Source organism: Dicentrarchus labrax, unplaced genomic scaffold (genome assembly GCF_905237075.1).
Source record: "Dicentrarchus labrax unplaced genomic scaffold, dlabrax2021, whole genome shotgun sequence".
Taxonomy (NCBI): domain Eukaryota; kingdom Metazoa; phylum Chordata; class Actinopteri; family Moronidae; genus Dicentrarchus; species Dicentrarchus labrax.
Genome location: NW_026136704.1, coordinates 30,073,207 through 30,095,669, shown reverse-complemented (window position 1 = coordinate 30,095,669; position 22,463 = coordinate 30,073,207). Strand labels below are relative to the sequence as shown.

The following is a 22,463-nucleotide window of genomic DNA, read 5'->3' as shown; positions in this document are numbered from 1 at the left end:
TGACACTGCAGACTAAAAATAACCTTTTCTAGTCAGAGAATTTGGACTGAAGGCTCTGTAACAGAAACAGAAACACAGACTTTACTGACTGTATCCGTTTGTTGTCCAGCTGCAGAAACAAACGTGTAAATATTTATTTTCGCATCAGACTTTAAAATCAAGAAATGGGATCATTAATAACAATCATATTTTCTGTCTTTCAAAATTGACTTCCCTTTCTGTTTGTATTGCAACTCTCCTTTAAACTGCCTTTTAGGCAGAGTTGGAAGGTTTACTTTAAAAATGTAATGTGATATAATGAATTACCTGTTAATAAATGCAGTCAGTAACCTAATCCAGTTATCACAATGTAATGTATCCACTGCACATGTGCATGGTAGTACATTGTTACTTATTCAAAAATGTATTTTTAAATTGTAATCCTTTTTATAATCCCTATTCTATTTTATAGTTTTTTGTGTGATAACTCTATTGGATGTAATCTGTTACTCCCCAAGCCCGATTTCAAGACACAAACTTCACACAAACAACCTTCACTGTCAGTTGCTTAATTATTGGACAGCGAACACACACAAGTAACTGATTACTCAACACTTCTTTAAAGTAGTTACTCTTTTCAACCCTTAAGGCTCCTGAATAACTGCTGCAATAATGAAAACGTTGTAATCAAACTCTTTCCTCACTGCCAGCGTTGTTACAAACAAGACCAACTGCAGGCTGTCAGAGGATTAATGTCAGGGATGTCTCAATGTCTCATTTTTTAACCGATAGGTATCAGTTATGTTGAACTTTATTGACCCGACAAGATCTTTTGGTTTTTTTTTACATCAACACACAGCTGTTTTTACTCAGGAAACTGTCATGCACCGCACAGCCCAAAGTGAAACTGGGCTGCCCCTGCTCGGAGGACAGATTCAATGCGTCACTGCAAGTACAGCAAAGGTCCCACGAACAAAAAGCCGATAAGAGTAATTAATTAATGTAATTCACGCAAAAGAAGTAAAGACAACGGTAATAACCGCTCAATAGAATACAGACAGTTCATTCGGGTAACTCAGGTAAAAAGCTGCACCGAAGCACCGAACACTGGAGAGAAAAACTCCCTCCAGACTACGACGAGGCAAAAAGATAACAGTTTTGTTTTCGTAATGCAATGCAGAGCTCTTCAATTTGTTTTGCCTTGGATTGATTGTAATAACCTGAATGTACTTTAAGTGTGCACTGCGCACTGTATTATCTAAAAAAAACTTATTGGATCGGGACTCTGTATCGGCAGATAATCAATATTAAACAATATTAACAATATATCTGATTGTGTTGTTTAAGGGAAACAACAAAGAATCCAGATGTGTGTTTGATGGTATAATGACATCTGATGAATGATGTCTTTGTACCTTGTGCAGGTTCTTCAGTTTGGGAGGCAGGTTGTCTCGAATCATTTTCATGGCTTTGAGTGGCGGCTCATTGAAGTACGGCGGCTCCCCATCAACCATCTCTATGACCATGATACCCAGAGACCAGATATCCACCTGGACACAGTGAGAAGAGACGGTCAACTTTAGATGCTCAAATAACAGTAAAATCTGCAGGGAAACAGCGTGAGTATTACCTCTGGTCCATAAGGCAGTCTGGATATGAGCTCTGGTGCCATCCAGTACGGTGTTCCAACCAGAGACTTCCTTCTCTGCACTTCCTTAGACACCTGAGCACAGAAGCCGAAGTCTGACAGCTTCACCTGGAGACAAAATGAGCCGTGGAGGAAAAAGAAGAAGTACATGGATGTCGAGATTCATTGTCACAGAAGGGACCCACCATAGTGATCATGAGTATGTGTGTGAAGTTGAAGAAATACAATAACTCCATGCATCTACATCCTTTATACATTTTACTGCTTGTCAAAGCAGAAAGTGTCCCTGAAACTGTTAGGAGGGCTAAAGAAGAAAGTCTGAAGGACTGTCTGGCACTGAGGGGAAGGCAATCTGACTCACAGTGCATATTATATTATATTATTCTATATTATACATTCTTTCAGTATAGTACATTTCCATTGTGATTATGAACAGATGACGCAAAGCTCAATAAAGTTTCAGCTGCATAAAAATATTCAATTTGATTATCTGAGGCACGGCTTCCTTCTCATGCATCAACGGCCGAGTGGACCAGTCAGTCGCTGCCTTCTTTCTGAGAATGTCTGTGCATGGTTGGGTATCTAGACAGAGAACCCGCCTTTGATGTTGCCCACAAGGCCGACTGCTACCCTCAGATGGCTCGGAAAGAGAAATGAAACGAACTAGCTCTGAGAAGTGGTGCACACTTGTATGAAGGGTCAAATACACAGACAGCTCTAACATTTGATGGCCGCCACTGATGACCAGAGCTTCAGAAACAACATTTTTACCTACAAAGCTGAGAGTAAGTTCAAGTCAACCAGAACAGAGATTGACTGTCTCTTGACCTACTTTTTTAAGAAGTGAGATTCTCACAGATATCCCCCACAGGTGCATTCAGACAACCCCCCCCCCACTGACGAGAAACACTTCAGGCTTGGTTGAGTCTGCTTCCCCATACCAAATCACAAGCAACAACTCAAACCAAACCCTGTGTGAATGTGTGACCCGAGATCTGAGGTCTTCCTGAACACTACTGATAAAAATAGTCAGTTATGAGGATAAAAAGAAAACCCCACTGCTCTTATATTACTAGTGTTAAGATATTTAAACCCTTTGGTGCAGAGAGATAACGGCACACATTATTCTTTCATTCAGTTTTAAATGATTGACACCGATCACACGCACAACTCCTCTGAGAAGCTCATTAGCAGGAGTATGAGCAACATGAAGCAGTTTCCCCCGTCGGTGCTTTTTCTGCCTCACAGAGCAACAACAGTGTAGACGAAGCACTTAGGTGTCACTGTAGGAACCTGCCTGGCCATGCATACTGCTGGAGGCCGAGGCGATGGGTGAAACCACAACTCATAAAAGACATCAAAACCACAAACATTCCTCAGCTGTCATCAAGGACGCTGTGGTTTACACGTTAGCTCATCTTAGCATCGCATGTATGACTTGCACATATAGTTTATGATGCTACAACAAACTCGGCAAAAAAAACTGAGTTGAGTTAACAAACGTTGAGTTAATTAAGACCTAACTTCATCAGAAACCATTTAGAATATGAATAATGTGAATTAATCAGTGGAAGACAAACTCCTGCTATGAATTAATGGTGTAGTTTATGACTTTCAGACTGGATGCCGCACAGAGCACCAGGACCTTGGACCATAACAAATGTGCGAGCGTTACACAAATTCTACCTCCCAGTTCATAAAATGCACATCATTCAAATTTGCTGGTCAGAAAAAACCCTTAATACACTGAGGTAGATGCAAAAATAGCCGTGAAACAGACTGCATGTAGATTAGTAGATAGAGTTGATAGAGAAGCAATGCTTGAGAGATGGAGTGAGACATCATTCTCTGCTCTGGATGTCATTAATATATATATAGAGATAGAGAGTTGTTTGCTGCTGGGTAACAACAGTCGGTACTTAACAAATAACAGATGTAAAGGCCAGAATTAGATATCACATCTGTGATCTCAACCTGCACATGCTGAATGACTGAATGTGGATGTGGTGCACTGGGCTGAAAATGACTCATTTCAAACCCTTAAATTCACCCAATCATTCAAAAAATGTGACAAACACCAAAGCACTGACGACATTTAGCAGGAGGCTTGCCTTAGCTTATTATCCTTGTCCAAAATGCATCGTTATAGTGCTGCTGAAACCTCACCTCAGCACAATGACACATTATGCATTCTGCACAGAGAACCAGTAACAGCACCAGACTATGTAATGTACTTGATGCTAGCTGTGACACACCAGAAGATCGTCCTAGTTTTGCTATGCAACCTTGTTAGTTTCATTTGCTGTAAAAAGCAGAAACTTGGTTGTCAACAGGCAGGAAGTGATTTGGCATCTACCCTCCCTCTACAGTAGTGGTTAACAGAAGCCTTTAGTTCCCTTTTCCAAATTCCTTTTATTCTTGTATAATTGGTGAAGTTCTCTCTGGCTGAGGTGCAGTGCTGAGTTTGTGCATCCTGTGAGACAAACTCTGAAGATGAGTGACCAAAGAGCACCTCTCTGTCCATTAAATGCACCCTTGAAGCCTTTTTCACAGCAGACATTTTGACAAGTCATTGCCAGAAAAGCACAAGTGTTTCCAATAACATTGATGGTTGCTGCATTCAATTTAAATGTGCTGTCACAGGTCTTTAGTATTGTGCAGACTGGACCATTTCAATGGAGCAGATCAATGATTTATTTTATTAGAGACACCAGTGTTTGTCCTGCTACGAGTTGTTCAAATGCTTCCCGTTCTGGTTTTATGCCGAGGAAAAGTGCTGCCTCAGCCACAGTGTTGTGGTTTGACAAAGCAGATGTGCAGTGCTAATAATTTAGAAAGTGAAATATATTTAGGGACCTATTGTATTTGCTAGAATTCTTACCTATTATTATTTTTAGCGCCTTTGACTGCGTTTTCACCCCCCTGGACATCTACGAAAACTCAATTTTATTTGTCAGGCCTGGTGAAAAATGTGATATTCTATGCGTCGCTTTCGGGTCGGCCACTAGGTGGCGCTACTATTGAGAAAAGTATTTTGACCTTTTTGGTTACTTAATAACTCCCACATCGTTTGTCGGACATTCAAAAACCTTATATCCACGAGTTCGGTGAATGGAGCTGAATCTCCCCATATAGGCCACGCCCACTTCTGCCTTTAATTTGTTTTTGCTAGAGCGCGAAAAGTCCATAAACTCCTTTTTTGTGTTCCTCCTATGTGCTTTGTCCGATTCGTACGTAATTTTTCACGTAGCATCTGGGGACCGCCCTGGCAAAAAAAGTAATTTGAACATTTCAAAATAGGAAGTGGACCATTTCTCCACATTGGTATGTCCGATTGACACCAAGCTTGGGTCCATAGTTCCCCATGTCGTCCTTAGACATCATGCACAATTTCAGGACATCGCCACAAGGTGGCGCTCTTTAAAATGAAGAGGTTTATATCTCTGCATCGGCACATGTGATTTCAAAGAAACTTGGTACGATGATTGCCCATGGCTCCCTGAGGCTCGCTAATAAATGAATCAACAATCTCCCCACTAGGTGGCGCTCTGGTGGCATGGTAGATCACTGTGCGGAGACTGTAATAGTTATGAATATGAAATTCACAGGGCACATGTAGACTAGTGCCTGTAGCTCACATACCAAAAATCATGTTCGTCGTGTTTGTAGCGCCCCCTACAGGATTTTTAAAAAAGCAGCCCAGACGCCACGTTTCACCGATATGTATGAAACTCGGTAGGCACGTGAAACATGCTGAGACGTACAAAAAAGCCTCTTGGACCCATACCCCCAAACCCCATGGGAAGTCGGCTATTTTGATAGTCATTTTGACTTTCGGCAAACCTTTCGCCTTGTATTTGAACAAACTCCTCCGAGGCAATTCATCGGATCTACTTCAAAATTGGTCAGTACAGTCAAAACATGGTGCTGATTAAAAGTTGTGCTATTTGTGACTGTACATCAAACCGCGTGCCAGTGACGACTTGTCGAATTCAGCCGATTCGCCATAAATCAATACTCATAACTTCAGTGTGCAATGTCCAATCTCCAATAAACTTCATATTATGTAACAGTCTCGACCTCAACACGTCCTCATAACTTCAGTGTACGTGGTCCAATCTCAATGAAACATCACGTGTTTGATAAGAGTCCCGCTTTGAACACGTCTACATGACAACATTCAGACATTGATAACGCCATCAACTGGCAACAGAAAGTAAGCACTGCGTGGCGATTCTGAGCAGATTTACGTGAAATTTTCATGTTGTGGTCCGCACGTGTAACGACGGCACGTGACGCAGCTGCAGCACGCCCCGAGTTGCGTGGAGTGCAAGGTCACGCCCAACGCTGCTTGCAGCTTTAATATTAATTAATTTCTGTGAAGCTATACTCTTCTCTTCTTTTCGGTGACTGGTGAGGTTATTTTTGTCACTTCTTAATTTCTTTTATAAACTGCGTTTCCTGCTTAGAAAGCACAAAGATAAAGCTGTTTTATCCGGTGTTATTAAAAAAAAACAACAAGCAGTGTGAGGTTACATACCCGGCCGTCATGAGTGAGGAGGATGGAGTCACTCTTGATGTCTCTGTGGATCACACCCTGTGTGTGGAGGACAGACAAGGCCTTCAGGACAGACAAACACACTGTAGCAATCTGCTCCTCGTTCATCCTGGAGAGGGAAGGAGACACCAGAGATAACATGTCAGTTTTCACCACCTGTTTCTTTCTAGATCCCTCTACAGTCCGAGGTGACCATTTCTGAAGCCATATTGATGATGTGTAGCAGTCACAAATACAACCTTTTTAACATTGTGCCTGTGTTTGGCAGTTTAGAGAGATACAGTCAAGCAAAAAGGGCTCAAGAAATCAGGAAAACATAAACATTTCAATCTGACAAAGGACATGGTGATTTGTCTCTCTGTGCAGAATAAATTAGGAAACACTGCCCTCTTATGGAAGAAAACAGTTTTCATTACAAATAAAAAAAGCCCTAAATCACATGAAAATATTGATTACATGGAATACAATATCTTTTATCCACCGACAGTGGTAAAAAAAAAAAAAAAAAAGGTTGGGAGATGCTACATAAATTCTCCCTCACCTGGTGTGTGTCACAATGTCAGTGAGAGCTCCTCCCTCCAGGAACTCCATGACGACCCAGAGCTCGTCTCCCACCAGGTAGCTGTTGTACATCTCCACCACGTTCTCATGGTGATAGTCCCGCATGATTACCACCTTCAGTTACCACGGAAACAGATGGGACACACAGACAGGGGTATAGTTAGTTTACTCATTAGATTTTAAAAAGACGGCAGGTTTATGTTGCATCGATCAACAACCATTAACACTGAAGCTCTGCCTGATTGTTCATTAGCTGATTCAAGTGTAAAGTTACAGTAAAGTTACAGTCAGACGCTCATGTGAGTGTGAGTCTTGTTATTCAATGATTTTATGTCTAAATGCTGTATGAGCTGAGGGTGAAACAGCTACCATACCTTGTTTTGTGTGGAAGTTTGGGATCTACTTTTTAGTTTGAATTTAATATTTATAAAAACAAGAGGAAGAACATTGTTCTGTTTTTTTTTTTTTTGTTTTTTTTTTAAAAGGCACTATATTCATCTCGTTAGACAATGTATCACAGTAAATACTCAAATGTTCTGCCATAAAGTCGACTTTTAGGGGTGTTAATTGTATGTTTTAACATTGAGGTCATAGTTAGTGATAGTGTTGTACTGAACTGCAATAAGGAAGACAAAAACATTGGTCCAGTACAACAGCACCTTTAACTGTAACCTCAATTTCTGTGATCCAAAAGTTGAATATACAAATTTCAAAACAAGCTGAACAAAACTGGACATTATAAACTTTGTAAAGGTAAATGATGGTAGAGCTGTTGTATACCTAATAAAGTGGCCACTAATTGTATTAAAATGTGGGATAAAACTCTTTTACAGTGGTTCTAACCAAAATATCACAGAAAACAGAACTTAAGACTTTTAATTACATAAAATTATTAATTATTTGTGACAAGACATACATAAAGTAATACCAAGGAAGATAAAACATCTTGTGTTGTATTAGCTCTTATAGTGTGTTTGGAAATGAATCACAGCGTCTACCACACTGTATTCACTCCATCGTGAACTCTTACCTCGTTGAAGAGGAGTTCTCTGCGCTGTTGTTTCCTCAGGTCCATCTTCTTCACAGCGACCAGTTTCCCTGTGGTCTTCACTGTGGCGATACACACGATGCCCGTGGACCCTTCCCCTATCTTAATGTAGTGGTCCAGGTAGGTACGCGGATCACCAGGATCTACCACCATCTGTAGCGCCGCTCTGAACTGCTCATGGGAAACCCTCTGGGGCTCCCTCTGCGGAGAGCGGCCCTGAGATGGAGCACTTGATGCTGGGGGCCCAGAGGGCACAGGAGGTCGCGGGGCTGGAACATTGGGGTGAGGGGTGTGTGGGTTCTGGGTGGCCTCAGAGGTCAGGCTTGGGTGGGAAGTGTGATGAGGGTGAGGGTGGCTTACAGGGGGCTTGGAGCCGGAGGACCCTCGGGCGGAGCCGCCGGAGGGGCCATTTTGAGGAGAGGATTCATGGTGTCGACCCGGCTTTAAGAAACAGAGAGGAGAGCGTCATCACAAACACAACATACACCAAGTATAAAGTTTAAATAGTAGGTGGTGGCGATATGGATTTAATCATCTATCACTAAATATGTATTTCTATTTCACAATATCAATATATATTATTATATAGTGCTAATAATGGAAATGAGTTTATTGGCCAAAATTAATGTTTTTGTCTTTTCTAGAAAATAATATTCCTGGTAAAACAAGGTGGGTATCACAAAGATACAGAAAACATTTTAAAATCCAATAATGCCATAAAGCAGTCCTGTTCATTGATTTGTAAAATTGCCTGCGAGGTGTACAGGCAAAACAAAAAAAGGGGACATATTCTGTAGTATGAATGTGATGGGAAAATCACTGATGAAAACCCTGAACTTGAACAGCATAGAGACACGCAATCATCACTAACAGCTTTCAGGAGCGAAAAACCAGGACAGAAGCGGATAAATCTGACCCAAAGAACAAAGAGCAAGGTGATAAGAGCTATCATTCATCAGCCAGTGGCTCAATTTGCACCTGTCTGCTGTTTTCTCTCAGTCAATAGCTTCCCTCAGGGCTGCTGTTTCTCCTTGTACCTGTCCTGGCTGGAAACAGCAGCCTTTCTTCCTGTCTGTCTTTGTGTTCATGCCGTCCCGTCCCTACCTGTCCTGTGGGGCTGCGTCCGCCCTCACTGTCTGTCCTTGGGTAGGTGTTAAATGGCCGTGTTGTCTGCTGGGCAGTCTTCATCACCCCCTCCGTTACTGGCAGGTTTGGGGTGCGGATGTTGGGCCCAGAGAGAGGCCTCTTGTCCCTGGGAGACTGAGGGCTGCCATCCCGTGGCACGTAGCTAGACTTTGGCCTGTGGTCACTGGGTTGATCTCTGTGAACGACCTGCTCCTGAAGAGAAGCAGAGTTTAGGTGAGAGATGAGAGAGATTACTGGGAAGTATGCAAGCCCTTCCTAGATTCCCTTTCTTTGTTATTAGCGACGTGAGGAGGTAAATACACACAAGGATAAGACTGCAGGAAAGAGAGCCCTGTGAGTCCTACGACTTTACTCTTAGTAAGTATGAAGATGAGGGGCTGGGTCCAGGGTTCAGCTTCAGTCCCTACCTGGTCCCGGTCCCGATGCGCTCTGTCTCTGTGAGGGGGAGGAGGGGGGCCGGAGCCTGGCCTGTCCCTGTGGGCCCGGCTTGGCTCTTGGCCCCGGGGCTGCTGCTGGGGTCGACCCTGGACTCCGTCGTCCAACTGAGGAAGACGGACTGCACGCTGACCCTGGCGGGGATCTCCTTCACTATGGTGGTCTGGTCTGGGTCTGTCTCTGAGAAGCAGAGTGATCCAAAGGTCAGCACAGATACTTGTGGTGCAACAGCTCATTGGTTTATATTGACAAAATCTCTGCTTTGTTCCTGTGTGTAAAATTATGATGATACAAGATCTGTGCAACATGCTGCTGCTGAAGAAACAAGCAGACAGCAAATACACAATTATCAAGTCCTTCAAATCTTATTTTAATTAAGAACCTGTGCTTTTAATCCCCCTGGAGGTGCAGTTCAACTCCTTACCTGTCTTGTCTGTCTGAGTGAGAGTAGTGTCTGTGGTGAGGATCTCCGTTCTCCTGCCCTCCTCCTCCTGAAGAGGTAGAGTCCTTGCGGGGCTGGGTGGGAGGGCTGCCTCGTCGCAGGGAGTTGGAGCGAGTCACAGACATGGTGTCAAACTCATCCAGCAGCCACGTCAGAGAGCCGTCCACTCCGAGTTTGCTGCCACGTACAATAGTCTGGAGATTTTGAGAAATAATATAAAAAATAGCGGACGACAGGATGAGGGAAAAGTTGGATTTTATGCATATGATAGTGTTCTATATGAATTATGTTCATCCTACCTTGCGTGGCTCTACAGTAGTGATGACAGTCACATCGATGAACGGTTTGGGCCTTTTGGCTGTGTCTTCGATGAGCGACTGCCATTGCCGCGGCAACCCGACAAACTTCTGCTCCTGCTCGTCAAAGTCTGTATGTACGCGGTGCTCAAAGTTAGACGGAGCGGAGATCTGGATACGAGACTTCTTCTTTTTGGTGAACATGATGGCGGCTGAGGCAGCTGCAGCCGAGCATCAGACCTGCAGGGAGGAAGCAGGAAAGAGAGGAGAGTTAGCAGGAAGGACTAAGGAAAATATTCAAATGTACAAACTTACCAGCAGTGTATGTAAAACAAAGTACACGTGCATACAGGGAAGCATAGACAGCAAACTTTGGAAAACACCACAGTACTGTCTTTTTTAAATATCCACTGACATACACTGTGTAAAAATACACATTGTCGACATTTCAAAAACTTGATCAGCATTTACAGAAGCTAAGAAACCAGTATTGGGTGTTATTGAGAGTTAAACCCAATATATATAATTCACTGACAGACAGCTTATAAAACAATGACATTACAATATCTGCAAACCTCAAATCATCCCAATAAAAACGCTTTGTATGAGTTTGTAGTTCAGCCTATAAATGACCACCCAACTGGCTTATTTCGGCCCATTGAGCATTCAGCAGCGTACCGGCATTAAACAGTTGTGACCTTTAGCTGAAGGTCATCAGCAGGCTGAACAATGGGCTCACTGCTAGTCTCCCATTACTAATGACAGGACAATGCAGAGTCTCCTAATGGACATAACAACACAACCAGCATTTTGACAGATTAAAACCGAGGGCGAGCTACTGTAATTCACATGCAACACAGTCAATAAACACATGCAGACCACCTGTAGTAGACTGTCCAGTTGATGCATATTAATAAGCTATTGTCTAATAATATTACAAGCAAGGCCTCCTTGTCTCCTTGCTGTATCACTACAAGCCGAATGTCACAGCAGCTGAGTGTCCAAAGTTTCTTTGGAAAGCCCAAAAACAGTAATATGGTTGATAAACAAGTTGAAAAAAGAGTGACTGATGCGATGAAGAATGAAGAACAAACAATATGGGTAACGTTTATCAGCAAGCAGCATGTTTCTGGGGAAGCAAGTGGAAGCAAGGAGGTCAAAATCATTCATCCGCTTTGAGGGTGCTGACATGAAAAGCGCCTTCACGGTCTCTGTTCATCTTTTCTCTCCATGTCCTTAAAAATACATAATCTATAAGTTCTGTATAATAAATGTTATTGTGATCGAGTTGTTTTATTGTATTTAAATGCTATTACAAAGGCTGTATTTCTCACTATCAGTCACAAATTAAAATAACTAGTAATAATAGATTGTGACAGAAGTTTTCCCACCCTGTCTGTCAAAATGACGACAATGAGAACGAGGCTGTCCCCGCTCAGGTGTCACTCGCTCTGTTGTGTATGTGCACTGATTTAGCACCGACTGTTGACAGCTCACTTTCTGTCAGATTAAACAGATGTATACTCTGTTCTGCATTTTGTTTTATTTAAAAATAATTCTGACTTTAACTTATCAGAGTGTGAAAGAGATGGAGAATGTCTGTGAGAACTTTTCCCAGCCCTGTTATCTAAAACATTCTGCCTGGTGACATTTTCCTTTGAGGACAACTTCATATCTGATGGTTGCAACAGGACCGGGGTCCAAGGAGGGCTGCTGAGGGTCCCAACCAAAGTATCGTAGTATAGTCATTGTAGCCTCAAAATGTACCCTCAACTTGAGTTGCACAGAAAACATTGTGATATGTCACCGTAGGAAAAGTAAAAATGATAAAATGAATGATGGTTGATTAGTGAAATTAAGGATGCACAATCAAAGTGCAAAATCTAAATCACAGAAGCTGTTATTATTTAAAGGTAAATGTGTGACATTATAACTCTATACTACTATTTTAGTACTGCAATGCTGCAGAGATTTTAGTTTTAAGTGAAAATGAAATTTGTGTTGTGAAAATAATCATTCCCCATCATCATAATAAATGTGAAAATAATCACAATATGACCATTTCGTGCAACCCTAAGTGTAATCATTGAAATCTGCTGCTATTGAGGGTGGCTGGAATAAAAACTGATGGTGGATTTACAAACTATCCTCTGAGGCCCAGCTCAGGTCTCACTCTCTGCTTTTGTCAGTGGGAATCAAACATGACACTCCCAGTAGTCAAACAGAGAGAGATCGCTGGTGATCGGTGTGTTATAGGCAGAATCAGGCCCCCGCTGGGCAACTGACCAGAGGGGGCAACAGGAGAGGTGGGGCAGTTAGCCTGTTAAAGGTCTGCCACAGCCTCTTCTTCTTCTTGTTTTTCTACAAAATAGTCAGCCTGTCTTTAAAAGAAAACAACAAAAAACATGAGGAAGTTAAAAACAAAGCAATGAAAAAGATGAAGGGATGTGAGGAGCAGAAAGGGGGACAGGCGGATGGTGGGCGAGCTGAGTGAGAGAGGGTGATTTTGGGCGGGTCATAAGTTAGAGAGGGCATGAGTCATGCTGCTGAGCTCACAATCTGCAGTATTAATAAAGCCTTTCACAGCATGAGTGTTTGAAGTCTAACAAGGACCCCGCCCAGGAACACACAGAGAAAAAACCAAGTTCACAGCCAACAACGCAGCCCCGGCAAAAACCCTCACACAACGCTCTTCACATAAACAGCACAAAGAAACCAGGATAAACCGCCAATATCCATATTTATTATTGAATACATAACATAATAATTATTACACTGTGCCAAGCCCGCAGGACAGTGCAACTAATCCACTTCCTAAAGACTTTTCCCACACAAATCAAACTGGTTAGGATGGAAGAAAACAGCTTATATCCTCCACCATGTTGTGTGCGAGTAGTTTAATAGACAGCTTTACTTATAAATTACTATCTAATTATACAATGAACAAGAACAAAGAATGAGGATATAAATCACCATGTATTGTACTCAATGTTTTACATGTTTTCCATCTTGTCACAACAATTTTTTCAAAGTTTTTTAAACACAATCAATCAGATTTGGTCACTTCATGTCATCCAACCACACCACAGTAGCACAGTGAAGTTACGTCCACATTAGGATACATGTTGAGTTACGTCTCTTGTTGTCTCCGCACAACTACCAACTCTGGATTTTACAACCATAAGCAAAAAACTATCTCATAACAGCGAGGTTACAACACTGGTGATAAATGTCTCCTTACAGTCATAATGACTCTAGTGACAACAGAGAGGAGGCGTATAAATCACTGTAGAGGCCTATCATTAGTGTTTGGCTGAAACAGCACTAACAGTCAATCAATGCATCCGAACTCTGGGACACAGATAGTAACTAGCGCCTTAAAGGGAGGATGAAATTAATGAAGACTGGAGGAGGTGGGTGGAGAAATTATCACCTGCAGGGTACAATAACATAAACCAATATGCACATGCACCCTATGATTATTAATGGAAAGAGAACAGTGAAGGGTTGTTAGTTAATGGGTTGAGTTGTAATATCTTCAATAAGGCGCTTCAACGGGCTGTAAATCAGAACATAAAATAGTCATGTGGGGATTGAGAGTGACATTGAGCGTCTCATATTCACAGACAGCGGTCTGGCTGGGAAACAGAGGATTGTGGCTTTTTAAACCATGTGGAGATATCTGGAGCTCTTAAGCTCGAGGGCTGGTAGTGAAAAACAAGATTTTACTGCTGCCGTCAAGAGCCAAAACACGATAAGGTTTAGATGTAATGAAGGCCGAATGTTTACTCTGCCTTCAGAAGATCCTGTTTGACTTGAGAGAGAACTTTATTCACTAGGTGGCATGCATCATAGTTGACTGTTTGTAGTAAGAATAAACATAACTGTGTGGGTGCAAATTGAAGGGCTTTACGTGACAATGTGAGCCCGAGTATGTAATTCAGTGTAGCTCACTAAGTGGACGATAAATGCAGATGCAGTGTCGGGAAATAAAAACAACAGAGATGTGAAGAAAATTACACCAGCGGGCTACAAAGGGAGTACAAACCAGTCAGCCTAACATTAAAAATGTGAAGAAGTACACATTTAAGCAGATTATAAGTAAGTAATGTGTATTATTTGTTCCTGATGATTATGACTACAATTAAAATAAATAAATAGGAGAGTAAATTAAGGAGAGTTGGAAGATGTGTCAAATAAAGGCATTACATCAAAATATAAACAACATACACTACATTTTATGGCACAAGCCTTACACCGACATATAGAGAAACAGGTGAGCTCGAGGCACACAGTGAAACAGAGTGATTAACAGCTGCAGCAGGTGTATGGTCACCCCCACCCCCCCGACACAGGCAGCCCCAGGGCACAACCAGCCACACTCACCCTCTATATCCCCATCACCATAAAACACTAAACACTGTGTGAGAACCACAGGAGAGCAACACATAGGTCTAATAGACATGGACTGTGTCGTCACCAATCACAGTTTTTACAGCTGATTAAACACATTTTAAAGACCTTCAGATAAAATGTCACAGTGTTATCACCAAGAAATAAAAGGGTGAGTGAATAAAATGCAAAAATATATTCAACCATATTTGCATATTTAAATTAATTTAATACTTTTTTTTTTTAGACCAATTAAGACAAGCAGCCTGTTTCAGCCACATAACACTGAACTCATTCAAGTCAAACATGGACTTAAATGCAACAAAGATACAAGTCAGAGTATATTTATCCAAAGCTATGATCAATAAATAAATCCTAATCTGTGCCAATAAAAGTCCAAACAGAGAGATCAAAGATAAAAGTTCAGCATAGGACAGAAACATCTTACGGTGGACTTTTAAACCTTGAGACTTAAACAGCAGAAAGAGTCCCACTGCTGCACCCTGCCACCTACTCAAACAGTGTTAATGCACACACACACACACACACACACACACACACACACACACACACACACACACACACACACACACACACACACAGACACACAGACACACACACACAGAAGCTATAAAAAGGGTCCCTCCCTGTACACAACAATCACTGTAGTTATAGCCTCCCTGTCTTTTCCCTCCCTCCTACATGAAATCCATCACTATCTCATCACTGTCTACCCCCACCATTCCTCTCAAACTCTCCCTGCTCTCCTTCCCCCTGTAATAGTCTCCCACCCTCCCCCCTCTTGTCCCTTTTCTCTCTCTCCTAAACTCAACCATTGCTCCGTTGCCTCCCGTGTATGCCTGGCTGAACAGTGAGAAAGCCTGTCCGGTTAGTGGGCCAGAGCCAGGGCTGATGAGCTCTGGATGAGGCTTCTGTCCTCTGGCCTGATCGAGTGTTGTAACATGGGTGGTCCACGCTCGGAAAGACACCGTCAGTCACAACAATACTATTTAGCTGCAGTGATACAGTCGGGAACCAGATCCACATTCGTAAGGGCAGTTTAATGTTATCAATATAGTGGATATGACTTGTAAAAGAAGGGCTAAGCTTAAAAATAGACAGTGGTGATTCAGAATATTGTAATTGCTGTACAAAAATGTTTTTATGAAAGGGAGGAAGTGTGTATCAAAATCTTTTTCCTGTTCAAATATGCCCAGAACTGGAATCAAGTTATCTAAGAATGAGAAATGTTACACAAGATGATAAATGTAGTTTGAAAGGAAGTGTCAGCTAAAACGAGAGATAAGCGATATGGTTGAAACAGTAGGAATATTTTTAAAATATCGACATACACTCAGTGGCCACTTTATTAGGTACACCTATACAATCTTATGCAGTTTGTTTCTGTCCTTACAAAGTTTATAATGTTTCATTTTGTTGTCCTTTTGTGCAGATTATTATGAGCTTTGTACCTAATAAAGAGAGTCTACATATCAATATGGAAAATGTAGGCAAAGCATAGGTTAGCATAGGAGCTAGCATTGGAGAATTAGCTTTTCAGTGTGTGGCAGATTAATGTTTAAATGGACAATTTCACTGTCTGACATCTTTGTGTTTTTTTTTTCCTCACTACAAAATGTATTATCAGCACAGAGGTGACCTCACTGGTCTGCTCCATCTCATCACATTAGGTTCACCTCATCGTACCTTTGGGGGAAAAGTGAAAGACACCATTACTTTAACAATGCTTCATCAGCATCGACCGTGACAAAGACAGCAAGCATTCACACATTTCCTGCCTCCACTGTAATGATTTTCTGCCTGTGGCTCCAATGAGGCATACTTTAAATAACTATCTTTGTAAGAAGACACAAAGAACACGGAGAAGGCCAAAATAAATCTTTATGGCACCGGATGATTAATTTCAGAGATGTTTTTTGGGGGATTATATTTTATTACCCTAACTTGTAACAAGGCCATGTTAATTACTTGTTATCTTGCAGTTGATTAATAACAAAATACAAGAAAGTGGAAACTAAAGTCTGTGAAGAGGACCATCCAGTCCAGTCAAGTTCTTGTTGAGGAAAATAATCCTTTATGAATGAGCACAAACATTTACCTGTATTACAAGTTCTGGTGTTTCAAAACATAACATGGACTGAATACTTTTAGTTTTCTCAACACTGTTATTCTGTTACTAAAGGTTGGGTGCCATTTTATTAGCGTTGCTGACTCGGTTCCTTGTCTAATGCAAATCTCTGATGTTTATGGACGACTGGAATAAGTTTAATTATTACACAGAAACTCTCTTGTTCACATAAAATCCCCAAATTTACCACATTTCCAGAATTGAGGCAGTAAATAGCCTTTAAATGATGCCAAAGCAACTGGTAGAGTACACAAAGTTACCAGCCAAGGCACAAAAAAAACAACACTTTACCAGCGTCTGTCAGGCAGTAATTTCTCACGCTAGATTTAATACACATTATTTTTACCTAAATGGTCTCTGGAGGTGGCGTTTTATTATTTATTAGCTCTCCGATGAGACAGACAGAGACTCTGATTTTAAAAAGTGAAATGGCAAAAAGCAGACGGCAGTATTCAGGTTACCATTGTTGTTATGGTGCTCTTACATTAGCTTGCTGCTGCTGAATCAGGGGTGATAATTAATAGCCTGTTCTCTCACTACTGCAAACACAGACAACCTCTCACACTCTCACACACACACACACACACACACACACACACACACACACACACACACACACACACACACACAGATTTAGGACAGCACCTCTCTCCCAGCCTTTCCCAGATTTATAAAGTGCTGTGCAAACATACTGTACACTGTGTGACCTTGTAGCTACTGGCTGCTCTAACGACCGTCAGCCTGTTCAAAAACAGTGGCTGAAAGTAACTAAGTACATTTACTCACTGTACTTAAGTACAATTTTGAGGTACTTTTACTTTACTTTAGTATTTCTACTTATGCTTTATATTACACTGGACAAAACAAGCTCCACCTCGAGCAGCTACACTGGTGCATCAGTATTACCAATCTAATAATGTAATATATAATAATATATCGGTCACAGGGGATATTTCACTGCAGAGTGAGAACTTTAACTTTTAATACTTGTAATGTTTACATTGTTGTATTGGTATTTTTACTTCCACTAGTCCACAACACTGTGCATGTGTGGCAGTCTCAGCTTCAACATAAAGTGGGCCTGCTTACATCTGTCTACCATTACAGTAAATTAGGCAGTTAAGTTACAGAACTGGTTGTTACACTCACTTAAGTTCCCATGACATGAGGCTGCATCGACCAGCTGACGGGCCAGCTGATGTCAATATTATGAGATCTCATATGCAACATCAGTCATTTGAAGAAGATGTGATCAAACCACAATGCCATACATTTATAGATTATACTCCTGATCGTTCAGATCTAACAAATTGTCTACACAGGAGGAGATTCAGCTGCATGTCATGGTGTTTGAACTCAATGGCTATCACTCTATCGTACCCTATAATACACTAATGTTTATCACAGACTGACTGCATATCGAAGCCTCAACTCATAACTGAAGAAGTGAAACCCTAAATATGTTAAGTGTTGACAATTAGGAGATAATATTCACCGAGGACCAGTTTGAAATCACGTCAGAGGTGTAACAATAGTACTGCAACATAGTGAGATTTGAATTTGATAACATTTTTATGTATCATCTCCATTGTTTATCAGATTAATTTAGGTTTAAGAAGTCTAAAAAACTTGAATAAAATTAATATAACTAAAGGAGAGGTTGAATAGAACTAAAATGTAAGTTTTGCTAATTAATTTAAAGATATTTGCTTCGTTTTGTACATTAATAATAAAAACAAGATCCCGTCCCTACACCCTAAAATAATAAATGTGTCTTAGAAAAAACTAAACCACACATTTCTACTCTTAAAACTTCCACTGACAACACTCAAAATATTAACCACTGGTTACCACACTTTCCTTTTCAGACTAGGAAGTCCAAACCACTACTAAATAACATAAAATAAATGAAACAAACTTTCTCTACATAAGAGCAGAAGTACCAAACTTCCCACTGAGGTCACAGGGTTAACAGTAAATCATTGCTATAAAATCTGTTCCCCCTCATCTCCATGTGTCACTAACACTTGTGCAAAGACAGACAGATGACCGGTGAGTCCAACAGCTGCACTGACAGTCACAAACATGAGCAGCCAGTAACAGGTTTGAATGGCAACAGTCAGGGAGAGGAGAGTTAAAGGAGAGTCCAACAACAGGGCAACCATCCCCTCTCTCTCTCTCTCTCTCTCTCACACACAAACAATAAAGTTATTATGCCTCTTTTTTCCCCTTTCCCCCCTGACTCACAGTTAATCCCATTTACTGTGAGATTTTAACAACAGAGTTTTGTTGTTGTGTCCGAAGATTAACTTTTTGCTCGGTCCCACAAGAACTTATACCAGGAGTTTAAAAACACAATAAAGCGACATTAAACGTGTATAAAACTCTATTTACCGTCGGGGGATACTCACTTCTAGTTTGGCCAACAGCAGCACACACTATCCACCTGATCTCATGTCGGAAACGCAGCCGAGGACGAGGAAAGAGAGGAAGGGGGGAGAGAAAACACAGACTCCCTGCAGCAACAAAAGTTGTTTCCGCGAAGAAAAGGTGACTCCGTTAAACCGTCGGTACCGTCGTCATAACGAAACAGACCCGAAACAACGGACACGGTGACAGACAACAGACAGAAACACAGACAACAGACACACGGACTAACTGTGGTAGTGCTCTAGCTTTGGGCTGTACATACAAAGTGTGTCGCATTCCTATGGTTTCAGCGGCCCAGTATCATGACGTCACCGGAGAGAGAGAGAGAGAGAGAGAGAGAGAGAGAGAGAGAGAGAGAGAGAGAGAGGGGAGAGAGAGAGAGAGAGAGAGAGACAGAGAGAAAGAGAGAGAGAGAGAGAGAGAGAGAGAGAGAGAGAGAGAGAGAGAGAGAGAGAGAGAGAGAGAGAGAGAGAGAGAGAGACAGAGAGAGAGAGAGAGAGAGAGAGAGACAGAGAGAGAGAGAGAGAGAGAGAGAGAGAGAGACAGAGAGAGAGAGAGAGAGACAGAGAGAGAGAGAGAAAGAGAGAGAGAGAGAGAAAGAGAGAGAGACACCGAGCCTCTTTTTCTCTGCTCTTCCTTCCGGTCACACAATAATAAAACCTGTCTGTACAGGTGTTTAATATTGTTACCTGTACAGGTGATGTGGCTCTATTACACCTTCTCGATTTCAGGGCTCCAACTATTACTTGTTTTAAATTTAACTGATTTTAACGTTTGGTCTATAAAATGTCAGAAAATATAAAAATAATATATAATAATAATAATAATAATAATAATAATAATAATAATAATAAATATATATATATATATATATATATATATATATATAATAATATCTTCCATATTCACTAAACCACACAGAACAGAAGGAAATAAAAAAATAAAAATAAACATTTAACTTATTATTAAAAATAGCTGCAGATACATTTCCAGTTGATCGATTAAATTGATTAATTGCTTCTGCTCTCACTGATTTGAACTGTATAGGTTGATTGTACCGATCCAATAAAGCCACAGAGCAACTATTACTGATGTATGTATTTAAACCTTCAATAATAAACAGCATGTAAAGGCCTCAAATACAAATATTAATATTTTAAAAGTTATTTGCACTGATAAAAGTGATTATTTACTCTATGAACCAAGAAGTGAAGCAAGTATCTGGATGTAGACGAGACGTTATTATTTGTTGAATCTCCAGCCAGTAATTTAGGTCAATGAGGATATAAACTAATTTATAAATAAGCATTTAAAGTGCTTTTTTTTTTGCTTGTCACATGACAATATGACCCCGACAGTATGGTGGTTGCTATTCATAGCAGTCTGATCAACACAGGCTGCTGTGAAATACCATGTCTGCCTGCTAATATAGCAGATCCATCACCACAGACAACACAGAGATCCATTAAAGCAACTCATGACACACTGGCTGAGGAATTGTGTCAGCACTGTTGTTTTAATCACATATTTAAACGCTACTTGCAATAAAATAAAAATATATGTATTTTCTTTTGACTGTGTGTGCTCCGCTTGGCATGTTGCTGGGAGTGTTGCCAACCTAAACAGCACAAATAGTTTTAACACAGGTCAAATTAAAACGGGTGCATAAACAGAGAGATACTTCAAAGAGAGATTTATTGTTATGAACACAACATGTCTGATTACTCAGACCTATCTTCTATGTTTTATACCTGAGTGGATTCCTAAATAAAAGAACAAACAAACAAATTGAATGTCTTGTTGCCTTACTAACTAACTTAGAAACAGAAGTTATTTAAGCCAGAATATAAAGGATATAGTAACTAACAAATACATCTCCTTATTCTCCTTCAAATTTCTTTAGAAAACAGTAATTAGTTAAAACACATTTGATCAGTTTATAACAGGAGTTCCTTATCAAAGCCAGCCTAAGTGAGTCTATGTAGTTCATTATCTACCATCTATTATCTTACAGACAACAAGGTGTCAGCATCAATAAAGGAAAATGCCTGTAGACATTCCTCCGACTGTAAGAATACAACAGGAACCACTGAGTCCACTCAACGTATCCACAGACACACAAACCTGCCAATGCCGAGGCAGAGTTCAAACAAAGCACGCAGTGTTGTAGCCAATGAGGGCCGACTTCCAGGAGCAGGTTGTGGAATGTGGAAAGGTCAATGATAAAGAGAGAGAGAGAGAGAAAGAGAGAGCACCACGTAGAGCGCACACACACACACACACACACACACACACACACACACAGAGTGCCAGACTGTACACAGGACCTTCAGACCTTTGCTCCGCCTTCGCTTACAGAAAAAAAGTTCACTGCAAGGAGTTCATGAACTACCTGCAAGTTCACGGACAAACAGGATGTTAAAGGTACATTAAAATCTCATTGAAAGAGAGAGAGAGAGAGAGAGAGAGAGAGAGAGAGAGAGAGAGAGAGAGAGAGAGAGAGAAACAAGATGCAAACCCAAAACAATAACAATAAAGAATTTAATCTACACTCAAGACAAAGCGGACGAGGCAACATTTGACCAATGTTGTATTTGAAATGAACATCTGTATAAAGGAAATGACTGTATGTGTGCTGAGAGCAGCAATCTCTGAACTGTGAGCAACCATGATCACAGTGGTGATATGTGCACACTGATTTCCACACAAGATGAATCACTGTATTTCTTAAGATTCTGACTTTATTCCTTTTATAGTGGCTTATTTTTTTGGGAAAACCAAAAAACTACCACGCACTTTAGACCATTCAAGCACTGTATTAAACCATGCACCTTAGGCCACTCACCTAATGCTCCTTATTTTCCATTTTGCCTCTTGTTGTTGTTGTTGTTGTTGTTGTTAGTAGTACTTTGCATGCCTCCTTAAATTTTAAATCTTCTGTTTTATCCTGGTCTGTGTATACTGCTGGAAACTGTGAATTCTCCCTTGGGGATGAATAAAGTATCTATCTATCTATCTATCTATCTATCTATCTATCTATCTATCTATCTATCTATCGTCAGAAGTACATAGAATATAACAACATTTTAAGATATGCTTACAACTTTAGCATTACTTCTTATCAATTATTATTTTTTAAAACTGCTTATCTTTTTTTGTTTCTAACCTGTAGCACTTTGACATCTTTTGATGAAAAGGGCATTATAATTAAAATGTATTATTATTATTATCATTATTATTATTAATAATAAAACAAAATATTTAGTCAAAGTATTTAAGTATCATGTTGTCTGTTTTAGTTAGATGTTGGATATTAATTGTTGTGTTATAAAGTTATAACTGTTAGTAAGAAGTTTACACAGTTAATCCAATACACACT

The 22,463-nt window shown here is 40.6% G+C and overlaps 1 protein-coding gene across 2 annotated transcripts in view; it reads right to left on the bottom strand.

Annotated features, from left to right (window-relative positions):
* pak4 (p21 protein (Cdc42/Rac)-activated kinase 4) overlaps window positions 1-22,463 on the bottom strand; it is a 35,069-nt gene that overhangs the window by 5,907 nt on the left and 6,699 nt on the right. The window contains exons 1-10 of one of the 2 annotated variants that reach the window (XM_051398610.1): window positions 19,066-19,395; window positions 10,117-10,353; window positions 9,800-10,011; window positions 9,348-9,555; window positions 8,899-9,132; window positions 7,777-8,235; window positions 6,727-6,860; window positions 6,168-6,294; window positions 1,610-1,735; window positions 1,395-1,529 (exon numbers count right to left, since the gene is read on the bottom strand). In XM_051398610.1, the coding sequence (XP_051254570.1) occupies window positions 1,395-1,529; window positions 1,610-1,735; window positions 6,168-6,294; window positions 6,727-6,860; window positions 7,777-8,235; window positions 8,899-9,132; window positions 9,348-9,555; window positions 9,800-10,011; window positions 10,117-10,317 (1,836 nt within the window). In that variant the 5' untranslated portion in view covers window positions 10,318-10,353; window positions 19,066-19,395. Of the gene's footprint in view, window positions 1-1,394; window positions 1,530-1,609; window positions 1,736-6,167; window positions 6,295-6,726; window positions 6,861-7,776; window positions 8,236-8,898; window positions 9,133-9,347; window positions 9,556-9,799; window positions 10,012-10,116; window positions 10,354-19,065; window positions 19,396-22,463 lie in introns of those variants that run through there. The other variant, XM_051398609.1, reaches the window with a different exon arrangement.